The 14581-nt window shown below is 38.0% G+C and overlaps 1 protein-coding gene across 3 annotated transcripts in view; it reads right to left on the bottom strand.

Moving 5' to 3' along the window:
- Positions 1-14581, bottom strand: part of FNDC3B (fibronectin type III domain containing 3B) — a 311713-nt gene that overhangs the window by 134911 nt on the left and 162221 nt on the right. For all 3 annotated transcript variants that reach the window (XM_054580585.1, XM_054580576.1, XM_054580593.1), the window contains exon 4: positions 9330-9406. In XM_054580585.1, the coding sequence (XP_054436560.1) occupies positions 9330-9406 (77 nt within the window). The remainder of the gene's footprint in view (positions 1-9329; positions 9407-14581) is intronic.

Here is a 14581-nt window from a genome sequence, read left to right as displayed (position 1 = left end):
TGAAAGAACCAGAAACAAAAACCAAAAATATATACTAAGTATTTTGTTTATTGTTTTTCCATAACACAAATTACAATAAGTATTTTACTGTTCTTCCATAACACAAATTACAATATACTTAATTACCAAATTTTTATCTATGTCTAAAGAAATTATGCCCATGTTCCCTAAAGAACAAGGAAGTCTGAAGAGCAATAATGATGCACAAAATAATATGCAACTCAGGAAATAGGGGCAGTAACATTCTTTGTTTAAAAAAAAAAGTATGGTTCATAAAGAAATATATGACTATAGCAGAAGAATTTAGAAATCAGAAAGAGTTCATTCTAAAATCCTCAGACAATAAAATGAGCCTTCAATCTTCACAAATAACCATGGAATAGACAGATTCATTTCCTTTTGGGATGAATGAAATTGTGACAATGTCCAGAGACAGACAAATAGCCTGCATTCAATTTGACAATCATTTCCTGACACATACTATGAGCTAAGCATTGGATATTCAAAGTTGAAGAAAAAAATATCTGCTAAACAGTAAGATTGATCTACGTAGCCTAAGAATAATTAATATAAAGTGAAAAAGCCTAAGTCTTAGCAAGTGCTGCTCAGAAATCAGAACAAAGCATTGTTTTTTCAGGAATTAAAAAAAAGTATTCTTCATCAAGCCTTTCTCCTAGCTCTGTGACTCAACGGAATGGTACTCACATATTTTTGCAGAGCACAGATCCTTGGAAAAGATCATTGGGTGCTAGGTTCTCAGGCTGCCACCTGCTATGTGCTGAATTATGTCCTCCCTTCTCCCAACCAATTTGTTTATTGAAATCCTAACACCCAGTACCTCAGTATGTGACTGATTTTGGAGACAGAGCCTTTAAAGGTATGTAATTATGGTAAAATGTGGTCATGTGGGTGGGTCCCATTCCAATATAACTGATGTTCTTATAAGATGTGAAAATTAGGATACAGACATGCAGAAAGAAGATCACTGAAGATGCCAAAAGAAGATGACCATCTATAAGCCAAGGAGAGAGGTCTTAGAATAAACCAAACTTGTAGCCTCCTGAATTGTGAGGAATTAATTTCTGTTGTTTGAGCCACCCTGTCTGCAGGCACTTTGTTATGGCAGCCCTATAAATACACCACCTATCCGAGTCTCCCGAGTTTCCTCTGGAGTTCCACTAGCAGTCCTGTCTACTAGAAAAGAAGCCCTCTATAAAAAGTAGTGCATTTCTCCTCCATGAACACACACTCAGCCACCTTCCTAGCCTGAGGAAGAAAGCCAGCCTGATGGAAGCTTGTTTGATTATTTATCATGCCTTTTTATTCTGCTCCGTATTTACTGGGAAACTTATAAGACCTATATAAAGCATAGTATTCTTGCTATCCTGTGGCCTAGACACAGGATGAGAGGCTAGAGAATTAGGCACCAGGCACAAAAACACCCATGCAAATAAGACAAGCATTGTCCGCGACAAACAGGGAGAGTGTTTGTCTCGTTTGCATAGGTGTTTTTAGAAGTATAACTAAGAGAACCCTTAAAACAAAATTTTTTAAAAAGAAAAAGCTTGGAAGCAACAAGAGGGAGCAGCATGGAGAGGCAGACGAGGAAAAAACTCTCAGCCAGTGCCTGTGATCTGCCAGCTGCCGGACATGGGTTACGTCATTCATCTACTAGAATTAGATATTAGCGTCCCTGCTGCACGTGACGGAAACCAAGGCATGGCATGGTTAAAATGTACTAGTGCAGTTGCAGAACCAGATCTTCATTCTGGTCTGTACTTCAAAGTTTTCATACATGAAGAATTATACACAAATTAGGTATGCAAAGAATTAAATATGTTAACAACGAACTGTGAAAAATAAGACGGCTGGATTACTAAGAGATGTGAAGGGATTCCAAAGAGCACCAGGATTTACTGAATACCTGCTGTTCTGCTTTGATACCCTCTCCTGAAATAAGGCAACACATTACCATGTGTTAAGATCCTGGGACAGTAACTGATACATAACAGAAAAATCTTATTGGTAATTATTACTATTAATATTAGAACCTCATTAAATTCTCCCAAAAGCTCAACAATTCTGTGAGGCATATACAGCTATCTCCATTTCTGAGATAAGAGGAATAAAGTTCAGGGGTGTAACGCTCACTCGCCTGACGTCAGAGAGCTAATAGGGGCTGAAGGGGACAATTTTGAGTCAAGAATTAAAATGCATCTTAAAAACACTCACAGTTTGGGTGTCTTTTCCCATAGCTGACAGAGAAGGAAGCTAGTTCTCCTTACTAAACTGAAATGCACTACAGGAATTTTAATAAATTCCCTAGTTCCTAAAACTCTGCCCCTCTACTTCTGGGCTGGGTCAAGAATCAAAAGAAGAGCTTAAAAGGCAGGAGGCAACAGAAACATTTTAAAAAGCTGCCTCAGGGGGCCAGGGGTGAGCCAGGAAGTAGACGGAGCAGACTGCATGGGGATACTCATGAACCTGTGTGCGTGTGTGGGTGGGGGACACGGCCTGGGAGTCAGCCTGGGGGGCAGGGGGGGAAGGTAGGTGGGAAGCACCAAGGAGCACTGAGTGAGCTACCTACACACAGAAAATTGGGACCAAATGAGTTTGTGGAAGTCAGGCTCAAGTTCTTTTCCTAACTGCTGTGAACATACTTGAAGAGGGCTCCTAGGCCGTTCTGGGAAAGGAAGAAATCTCGGCAAAAAGGCTGGGCAACACAAAGAGCCGCACGGACAGAGGGGTGGGCAGGCAGAGTCCAGGCTTCTCTGGCCAGCCTGGTGCTCACCCCTCCACCAGCACCTGCGTCTTGCAGCGTGAACTAGACCTCTGTCTCTCCCACACAACGGCCAGTCCCTCCAGGGCACTGGGGCACAAGGGAGGCTTTCAATAAATGTTGGCTAAGTGGACAAATAAATGAAAAAGCAAACCAGAAAGAAAAAAAAAGGCTTATCTGCTTGGATGTGATGTCTACCAAGAGCTATTAACACATTCATTATCAAAATTTCCCCCCAAAATTCAGGTAAATATCTGACATTCTCCTCTAAAATATATGCTAAGTATTTTGCTTACTGTACTTCCTAAACACAAATAACAACATACCTAATTACAAAATTCAGTTTTGATCTATGCTGTATGGCCAAAGGAGCTGGTCCTAAACCGAGAGGGTTTGTCATTTCAGAACATTAATGACGAAGTATTGGAAAGAGCAAATATTATTTCATCAGTGTTAGCCATCGCAGACAGTGTAGAGAAATGGCATTGAGAAACACGTTTTGTAGTTTCCACCACAGATGTAATCATGAAATTTGAAAGGACAGAAAAGTCAGGAGATTTGGATAGAACTTCTCACTTGTTGGGTGTCCTTATGTGCCACATAGATATTGGGGAAGATTAGATTAGATTTTTGATCTTCAAGTGTGGTTCTTTTTGATATTTAAGTTGGTCAAATACAAGAAAATATGATACGTAGCTGACCCGAGATTATTGAGTTACTTAATTGCTCCTGAAATTCTTCATCTAGAATTTAGAATTTAGAATTTAGGAATTTAGAATCTATGATGTTACCTATGTCAGAGGATCTTCTGAGTATTAAGCAAGATAAGTTCTTGTTATTGTCACACCTTCAATTGTTACACTAAATTTATCCATTTGCCATTTGCCTTCAGCATCTGACCAGTGCTATATTTCTGCCCAGAAAAGGGGCCAACTGACTCTCAGCAGCATCTTGAGAAGCTCATCTCTGTCTAAACAGGGGTCTCTCCCTTACCATGGGATCCTCAAGTTGGGGTACCTAGGACACATAAGAGAGCTGGAGCCAGCGGAGGACCTAACCTTGTTTCTAGAGTCTGTAAACTGTGTCTCTGAACCTTGCCAGGCTTCCTTCTTAATTTGGAAGGTCCTTTATAAATTACTGCGAATGTCCCCTTGACTGTGGCATTTCCTGCCTTACTGAAGTAAGTTGGATTAAAGAGATATACCAAACAGGATATACTTGTTTTCCACCACCCTCTCCAAACCTCAGTGGTTTTAGTTGTAAGTAATCGAGTAGTCATCTGGAAAAAGCCACGTATGTCCAGTTAAGTGCCAAAAGTTCCTTTATTTATATATGCCCTAGTTGTGCTCCTTTCTCCAGATTATAGATTTAAGTAAGTATGAAGAGTTTGGCTTGTTTCCAGGTAGATAAAAGTGCTGGCACATATAAAGCAAACAGCAGGGGGATCTCCTTATACTGGTCACCTCCTGAACAAGCCTGTGGGTAAGAATCATGCCCAGAAGTCCTGAAGGAAGGCCCGTATCAATGCCTTCAACTTGTGATCCCCTGTATGCAGCCTGGCTCGGATTTGTTATCTAGACCTACCTAGTTCCCCTTCAGTTTATACCTTAGTCATTGTCCGGAGTTGGCATGTGGCTTAAAAATTAAGCTAGAAAATTTAAGACTTTACATATAAATGAGTGTGTGGGTAAAATGAGAAATTTTTGTTTAGTCATGGATCACCTTATTATTTAAAACCTTAGATTTGGTTGCCTACACAGCAGATGAATTGGTTGATTACTTAACCATTGTAAGAAGTGTTTGAGAAAAGTAATTGGAATTTTTGAAAAAAACTTTTTTAAAAAAATCTGGAGAGAGTATCTATTTGTATTATATAATAGCTCTTAGAAAACTAGAAACATCACCAATAGTGTATTTTTCCATTCGGCAGATTATTCTTGATCATATTTATTAATTTTATACTTTACATTTAAAAATGCTTCACCAGTCTGCCAAAGGGCTCCAAAGCCCAAGACAGAATTAAGAATCCATGCTAATGATACTCACATCATACTTATCACATAGCAAAGTAAGTTTGTAAGCCTGACGGGTTCCAAAGAGTATATAGAAATATAAAATCCACTTAACCTTCATCAAGTTTTGTACCCAATAGGTTAGAGAAAGGTGTTTTTCTAAGAAAAGTTGTTACATATGACAAACATGTAACTAAATTAGAAAGAGACTATACTAACTGTGCAATAAAATCAAATATAATGTGCATGATTTAATCCTTATTAATGATTCAGAAATCATTTCTAGATGTGATATGGCCTCAATTTTATTATTATGAAAATCAACTATCATTTTTCTATAAAAGTGAAGAACAGCATTCTAGTCAATGGAATGCCAAATACCAAAGGACTGTGCCATACTGTTTTGGTAATGACTGCTTCTGGAAAATTATGTTCTCACTCAGTCTCCTTTCTAGGGCACAGTATGAGCAGTAGAAGAGAATCACGTAATTTTAGATTAGAAAGAACCTCAGACATCCTCCAACCCTTTCCTTTCCCCTCCTTCCACCACAAGGTAACAGTGATGCCAGCCAGCCAGGGCCTATTATGTGCCGAGCACCTTTCAAGACACTGGAGATCCGGTAATGAAGAGGAGACTGACCTTGAGGAACTTGAATGTTAAAAGGGAGGAAGACCAGCAATGACCAAATAAGCAGACAAGTAAAACATCCAAGTAAATAACTTAAAAATACTCCTAAAAATCGCACAGCGAGTTGGATGCAGAACCCCACCTGGGTTCATGTTTCCTCCAGCTAATCTTATATTCTATTAGACCACAATGCCAGGATCTCAGAAACAAAAGAAATCTAAGAGAAAATGCAGACCAGGGAGACAGAGAGGAGGCTCAGAAAGAGGAAACTCGCACAATGCTTTGAGGGGGGAGGTATGTCCTGGGTATATTCTTTAATATAGTAATATCAACCAGTTCCTTGGGCAAAATAAGCCATAAAGTAAAAAATAAAGTTGCTGAAAAACCACAGTTCCCTTGAAACGAGAACAGAATACACAACATAAGTCCTCTGCTCTTTCTGTAGCTCCCAACTTCCACGCATACACTCTGTTCATTCTGGAACACTTCCCTAACTTTCTATAGAAAAATCAATTCCTCCATAGGATGTGCAAGAGATTCCAATTCTCTCTATTGTTGGATACTGAATGGGTCTGATTCTCAGTCTGTCAGGGAACAGGACAATTCTCCATGCTCCTTTCTGCTCATCATTTTCACAGCATTCGAGAAGAAACACAGCATTGGTTTAACCCCAGGTTGTAACTATTACAGGGAAGGAGCTAAGGCTCATATGTATAGCTCAGCTGGCTCGGCTGAGCAAAATGGGGAAAACCATGCCAAGGCTCCCACCAAATAGGCCCCAATATTTCCCCAGAGGGTCTCTGATTTCTGGCCAACTCTTTAAAAAATTCTCATTGGAGAATGACCAACCATACCAAAATTTAAATACATTTTTAAATAGACTTCATGTCTCTCCCAGGTCAAGGGAAATAGAATATATAAAATTTCAACAGGTGTTTATCTATTAACTAATATCCAAAACAAAGAAATGAGGTAAAGTATGTACTCCACAATAGCAACAAAAATATGTATTTCAACTACTATTCAGTTTTGTAGGTTACATCAATTAATCTGGGGGAAAAAAAGAGTGGTTTCCCAAGTGATAGAACATTAACTTGGATATTTCACTTTTTCTTTTCACATGCTTTTTTAATCTTTGGGTCTACATGAACTTTTTCCTGTCACATTTGAAAAATGTTTCATAAATTACTATGAAAGGATGGAAAATAAAACTCGAGGCATCTGCTTAAGAAATTTTTATATATAAATTATTCAGAAAGTTAATGATGAGGTTAAAAATTGAGAAGAACCACGGCCAGTATACAATGAGAGGAAAAAATTGCTTCATACTGTGTGATCTCAGTATGTATTTAGAAAGGCAAACTGCCAAAGTTTCATTGAAATTGTTCTAACAGTCTTCTTTATTATAATAGCTACTACTTATCGAATGCCCACTGTTATGTGAGGTGTGTAGGCCACATAACAGCTACACACCTCGCATAACATTTCTTGTAATTCTTACCTCTACCAGATCAGGTAGGAATTTGCACAGGTGGTAAAAGAATTTGTAAGAGTTACATGGGACGTAGCCGTGGCGAAATTTGAAGGCAGGCCCCTTCGATTAACGTCCATGTTCTTCCCAGCTGCACTACTCACCCTGTTTCTCCCATAGATTCAGCCCTTATCACACTGACAAATGTTTTTACAAAATGGAAATGATGATGAGTGTGACGAGATTAAATTCTTCCTTACCTAAATCCCCTCTCTCAAAGTTAAAAGGTCAGGTCATCTTTTTCCTCAAACCTTCCCTAGCTTCCCAATAAAACATAGAGCACAAACCACACACACCCTACACACAAACGCCTCCTGTATCAGAGCCTGCTGGGGTGAAGTGACAAGGTCCCACTGTTTCCTGCCCTAAGTCCGCACTATCTTTAAGGTCCATGATTTCAGTCCTTCTTAACCTGAGAAAACAAAGATTGTGATGTTAACTGCACCTCGGAGCAGACCACAGCTGTCTTTCTCTTCAACTACAGGTGTTTCTCTTACTGTAAGATGTTTCTGCACATGACTGATGTTTGCCATTTGTCAAATTTATTTGATCAATTTTACCAATTTATCTGTAAAGCAGTTTCAGCTATTTATTATATGTAATGAATCTGCTCTAATCAAGATTTTGTCCACTACTCAGTCTGGAGTTACTAATGTAACATTTTCAATCATTCCCTTGCCTCCCTCTTAACTTTTCTTACAATAATGGACTATCTCATGGGTGAGAAGCTGACGTTTTAGTACTGGAGCTGCATGGGCAGCAAACCACACATCCGCACTCACATTGTCGGAAAGTAACGTAATGTAAAGCTAATACATCCATCAAGGCAGGCTCTGCCCCTGAGTTCAAGATCACATCACAGTGGGAAAGAAATGGGTAAAATCAGAAATTCTTGGGCTGCGATTCTGGTTCTACTCTGAGCCTCAGCTTCCTTATAATTAAATCACAGTAACACTGGCAAGAAGAAGTCTACTGCAGCTTCTCTCCACCAGAACGTTCAACTGAGGGACCTTTGGCATAAAAGGAGATGTTACTTCTACCATCAAAATGGCGAGAACTGTACTCTGTTCATTGGAATGAAACACTTCCTCAAAATAAATGAGCAGAGACATAATGGAATTCTGCATTCCTTGTTCTTTTCTGTTAATTGACTGGCAACATGAATGTGATCCATCATCACATGTCCTGGCTGGAAGGGCTGCTCTGCACCCTTTTCTCCCTCCACTGACTCTTATTTACAAAGACTTGTGTAAAACAAGTCATTTATTTAAAACAGGGGGAAGGCTGGCCAAACATTCTGGCTACTTAAAACAAAACAAAAACAAAAAAAGATGCCAAATTGGCTCACGTGAAAGTAAGGATGGAAAAAATGAAATTGTAGTGGCTATGCTATGACTTAGACAGTAAAGAAATGGATAAGTTTTATATTAGAGAAGGATAAAACTTCTTTGATTCCTGCCTGTGCTTCAACAATTTTCCTATGTAGCTGCCAATTTATCCTAGCAAATCATTAAAAACTTTAAAAATATCGATTTTTTAAAAGGACTGTAAAAACAGAAAAAGAATAGAAAGAAAAAAATTGAAAGAATATTAACACAATTATCTTCTGTCGGTAATAAAATGATAAGTATTTTTAATACTTTTCTGATTTTTTTTTCAATGAGTACAGAATGCTGTTACAATGAGAAAAACGAACAAAAGAAGCAAAGACAGAGGAAAATGGTTGGTCAGGAATTTGGAAAGGAAGATGTGCAGGGAGAAACAGGGAGACATTAATATTGCACTTAGCCTAGGAGAAAAACTCAAGTATACATAAACACCCACATTCCAGGCACCTGGAACATTTTAAACCTTACCCAGGTACAGGGGTATAACTTCTCCCTTTAAGATTTTTAAAAATCTTCCAATATACCTATTACTTTTGAAACTGCTATTAGTTATTTTACTTAAAAGAAAAGCAAATTTTGGAGAAATTTAAGTACAAGCAGCCAAGTTCTCACATCATACTCAGTGATTCACCGATCCCAAGATATGCCACATTATGGAGAAATGGGACTCCTGTAACAGAAGACAGTCCCTATTTATGTTAACAATGTCTCCTTTGATATTTTTACTAATTCATCTCTAAGGCAGTAGACTGTGAAGAAATCACAATCCATGGTCAAGTGTGAAGCCCATCTTGGCCAATGGCAGCCAAGTAGCCCTGGCATGTCAAGCAGCAAGACTCACAAAGGGCTGAGTGGCGCCACAAAAGTGAAGGTAACTCCAGGGTTATCCTAACTAAATAAACCCTGGAATAAGTTTTCAAGACTCCACACCCACTCTCTTGGTACACTGACACTGGCCACAGTGGGCGGAGAAGTCCGTCAAATGGTTTACCTGTGAGATGTAGCCTGGAGGCACGTGGATGGGAGGAATGGATCCATTGGGTGACATCATGGGAACTTCAGCAGGTCCTGAAAGAGATAAGAGTGAGGCATTGACAACTGAAGAAATATACTGTATTCAAAATAATCATTGGAATTTTTTAAATATTATCAAAACTAGGAAATTAATCACTTGGACTATTTTTCTCTTCAATAATTGGCACACTGTGCCTTAGACATGAAATTATGGATAGAAAGGAATTCTCCAGCTGTATATGTCATGAAGGGAAAAAAATAAAACCATGGATATCTTCATAAATATTTAATAATTCCCAAATCTTCAAGTTCCATAAAGCAAGGCTGTTTAGTTAAGAGTAGTCTAACCAAGTGGGTGAAAAAGTTTCTTTTTATTTGCCTTTAAAAGAATGTATGAATAACCACTTAAACAAATCAATTTTAAATGAATTTATCTCCTCAGGTTTAAAAAGCGCCAATGGACTTGGGATGATAATTTTCTTTTCAAATTATTTTCAGTAAGTTACTGTAACATGACATTAATTTTGAAACAGAGGACACCATAAAATGCTCCAAACCAACTGAATTTGGTATGCCTCTTCTGTTGTAAGGCAAGGGGGAAAATACCAATTATAAAAACAAGCACTATTAGAAATACTAATGCCAAATTTACTTGGGGTTGTTTCAAAGCAAAATGTTCAAATAACAAGTGGTTGGTTTTAAATTCATTGAAAGTTAATCACATCTAACACAAACGATGAACAGCAAGGCAACACTCACCTAAAACAGTTTCAGTGAATACTTAATTATAATGAAACTATTTGTCTTAACAACAAAATCAACTTCTGACACCCTTCCAGAGATCCTGTGATTAAATGGTCTCCCTAGATGTACATGACCCTCACCACCACTGGTGTTCAACTTGGTAGTTGGCTCCCCTATTTAGCAACCCACCTCCCAGATATCAGTCCTAAACTGTTTCTTTTTTTAAAAATTTAAATTTATTGGGGTGACATTGGTTAGTAAGATTATATAAGTTTCAACAGCATCTTTCCATGATACATGATCTGTACATTGCATTGTGTGCCCACCAACCAAAGTCAAATCCTCTCTCATCATATATATATTTGGTTCCCTTCACCCTCACCACCCTGCTCCCTCGTTTCCAGTCTGAGATGGGACTTCCTGGTTCCAAGCGCCTTGTGTTGTTTATTTGCTCTCTCCTAATTAGTGTTGTGCTGTCGACAATGAAAATTACTGGACTGTAACAAAAACCAAAAAATCTACAACACTTTACTTGGCAAAAGAAGACAGATCCTGCCCCCTGATGTTCCATTTACATGTAAGCGCCCTTCACCTCACAGTACAACCCCGTGTTATAACTACTTCACAGAAGACCAGTGGGGAATGTAGAGGGACAGGGATGCCGGGGTTCCCATCCACAGGTCTACAAGTAAAGGGACCAAAAAACAACCATAGGAGCAGGGCAGAGAAGATGCTGATATTCATGTCACATACCATCTGACCAGAGTTCACACTGTAATTTCATGAACAATATACCAAAGCACTAAACTATCTGATAATCTCTAAACGTCTACAAAACCACAGTGGTCGCTCACAGGCTAACAAGCTGGTGATTATTTAAAGCGAAATACAATGTTGTAAGAATGGGTAACTTCATGAGCATATTCTAAAGTATGATTTCAATTAATATGTCCACTAATTGCTGAAGGCAATTCTTTCAAATCTTTCCAAATCTTTTCTCATCAGCTTCAGTATTTTTGCTGTAGTCGCCAAGATATTTCGGTATTTACTAAATAGTTTTATTTGGATTGCCTCACTTAAAAATCAGGGGCAATTATTTCAGCCTCAGCCTGAGCAGTATCTGTGAAATAGGGTCTCTGCCTGGTTTCATTTCCAGCTCACTAGCCATACTGGTCATGTGACCTTGAACAATGCACTTTCGGAGCCTCATTACTCAACAGTTACAAATGAGAAAACAATTCCTACACCTTATATGGTTGGGTTTAAAGATTAAATTCAATAATGCGTTCAAAAACACAGTAGCGCATAGCACAATAATCACTCATCAAATTGTTAACGATCTTTGCAATGTTTTTAACATTTTTATTTATACCTTTGTTTTTTGGTTTGTTTCTTACATTGTAAGTACTGATTTATTTTAATAGCCCTTATAACACATAAAATCAGCACGTATACCCTTTATACATTATTGCCTTAAGAGGAAACCCTTCATTATCAGATAAACATCAAACATTTCACCATACAGATGTGAACAGAAATTCTACCACTTCAGTAAAGTATTGTTTTTAACCACCAAAATGTATACCAGGCAGTCTCTTAACCCCAGGCATGACCCCTAAAACTGTTAAAGTCATTTGTATAAAATGCTTTAAAGAACGTAGGACAAGTGAGTGATTTAGAGCCAGAAAATGTTTTCTTCCCAGCCTTGATTTTAAAAGTAGCCAAATGACTTTAACATGCTTGTTCCCCCTTCCTCATGTCACTGTCATCAAAAAGCCCTTACAAAGGGCACTGCCAAACATACAGTAATGACTTCCGAAACACAACTGTGCCTTGGAACCCCAAGGTTCCTCTCCTTTCTGAAATGAACCATTGCATTCACAGGCACTCTGCAGGTGAAAATCTACCAAGCACTGAACAAACAAATGAATGAATGAATCGCAATGGTGGTATGAGCAACATTACTGTCTGTCTAAACACTCGTCTCCCAGTCAGTGAGTTGACTGCCTCTGTGCAACTGTCTTGTGTTTGAGAACCTCCTGATACTATTATAACCCTTACCTCATTAAAACCATATACTTCTTTCCCTAAACTTCTGGAACTGCTAGGTTCCTTTGGATTTTTTAATCAATACCCTAATGACACACATGACTGAAAAGGATATAGCCCTTAGAATACGGTAAAAATGGTTCTCTCCCTGTTCAAACCACCAACACTGGCTCTATGTAGGGGGGAGGTATTTGGAGGGATGTCATGACACAATATTTTCAAACAAACCAACTTTTCCCTCTAACTGTACTGGGAAATCTCTGAACTATTAAACTTTTTAAATAACTTTGTAAACTTTTTGAAAATACTTTTTAACTCTCTTAAGGTTATCTGAAACCCCCTTTAATTAAACTTTCTACATAGAGCTGGGTCTAACACAGATATTTGTATACATACAGTAAATAACTTGAAAATGAAAGTAAGCTAACATACTTCCAAAATACTGTCAGTGAGGTGGGTTTTTTTAAAAAGCTAATTAAGAAGGTCAGCTAGAGGTCACATGAACTTTTCCACAAACAGATGAAAAATGTCACATGCACAGTTTCTAGAACTTGAACTAGAATGTTTGCTAAGAACCAAGTAACACCATGAAAAAAATGCCTTGGGAATTTTGATCAATTTCAGGTTTTAAAATGTGACTTCAACAGTTATGAATTCTATTTGCATTGAACGAGATGTGAGACACAAACAAGAGCTATGACTGGTTTACAGTCATTAAAAAATTAAACTGTAATATATATGATTTAACATCTTAAAAGTCTGCTAGCATTTGTTAATGAACTGATGTTTCATTTACTATACCAGACCTTCAACAAGAAAGGTTGGAGAGTAGCTAACTTATTCAAACAACAGTAATTCATGCAAGGATCCAAAGACTTAATTCCCACATCAAAGCGAATGAAGGTAAGACTAGCGAATTCTATTTTTAGGAACACACACACACACACACACGCACGCACGCACGCACGCACGCACGCACCGCACGCACAGTAGGGGCTCCTGAGCCGCCGCCAAGGCTGAGGCCATTCTGCTTCATTCTGGGCTTCTTCCCTGTTGCCAGGTGTCTCCCAGAGCTTATACACTGTACAGCTCTTGCTCTGAGTCTATATTCAGAATATTTGCCCACTTTGGCAGCAGAATTAACTAGACTGACTTAGAGGTGAATGTACAAATGAGGTTAGAAATCTGAAAATGGTGGAAATTGAGAATCCAGGGTATAAATTATCACTTAAAATTGACTAGCTATACATAATTGATTATACCACAATTTCAGACAGACATGTTTAAATGGTATTTTTATAAGCAAAATATTCACCAACAGGTGAACAAGCAGTGAATAAATATTAAAAAACCATAAAACTCAGAAGAAAACATGGGTATATTTTCATAATGTTGGATTTGACAATGGAGTCTTAGATATGACATGAAAAGCAGAAGCAAAAAAGAATAAAATAGATAAACTGAACTTCATAAAAGTTAAAAACTTTTGTGCAAAGAACAGTATTATCATAGTGAACAAAAAAGCTACAGAATGTGAAAAAATATTTACAAATCTTGTATCTGATAAGGGACCTGTGCCCCAAACATATAAAGAATTCTCACAACTCAGCAAAATAACAATCCAACTTAAAAATGGACAAAGGCTTGAAGAGATGGTTCACAAATGAAGATATATACATAGCCAATGGTACATGAAAAGATTCTCAACATCACGAATCATTAGAAAATGCAAATCAAAACCACAATAAGGTACCACTTTACACTCACTATGGTGGCTGTTCTCAGAAAAGTGAAAAAGTAACTGGTGGTGAAGCTGTGGAGGAAATTTGAACTCTTGTACAATTGCTAGTAGGAATGTAAAATGGTACAGCCACTGCAGTGCTTCCTCCAAAAGTTGAACATAAAATTACCATATGACCAATGAATGCCACTCTTATATACATCCATAAGAATCAAAAACTGTAATGCAAACACACACATGCACACACATGTTAACAGCAGCACTATTCACAACAGCCAAAAGGCATAAACAACCAAATGTTCATTAGGGAATGAATGGATAAATGAAATAATATCAAACAATGGAATATTACTCAACCATAAAAAGAAGGTGTTTATACATGCTACTGTGTGGATGAGCCTTGAAAATATTACGCTAAGTAAAAGCAGCCAGACACAAAATGTCAAATATTTTGTGATTCCATTTATATGAAAGATCCAGAGTAAATAAATCAGCAGAGACAGAACTCATGTGGTTTCCAAGGGCTGAGGGAGGAGGATAGGGGGAGGGGATTTGGGGAGTAACTGCCAAATGGGTACAGGGATTCCTTTTGGCTGATGAAAATGTTTCAGGATGTTATGCGTAGTTCACCTCAATAAAAATATTTTTTTAAAAAGATGATGACCACTGCTGGGAGAGCAGAGGTTGGATGAGTC

This window comes from Pteronotus mesoamericanus, unplaced genomic scaffold (genome assembly GCF_021234165.1).
Source record: "Pteronotus mesoamericanus isolate MK-2021 breed Mesoamerican mustached bat unplaced genomic scaffold, CSHL_Meso_final contig_116, whole genome shotgun sequence".
Lineage (NCBI taxonomy): Eukaryota > Metazoa > Chordata > Mammalia > Chiroptera > Mormoopidae > Pteronotus > Pteronotus mesoamericanus.
This window is presented reverse-complemented; position numbering and strand designations above follow the sequence as displayed.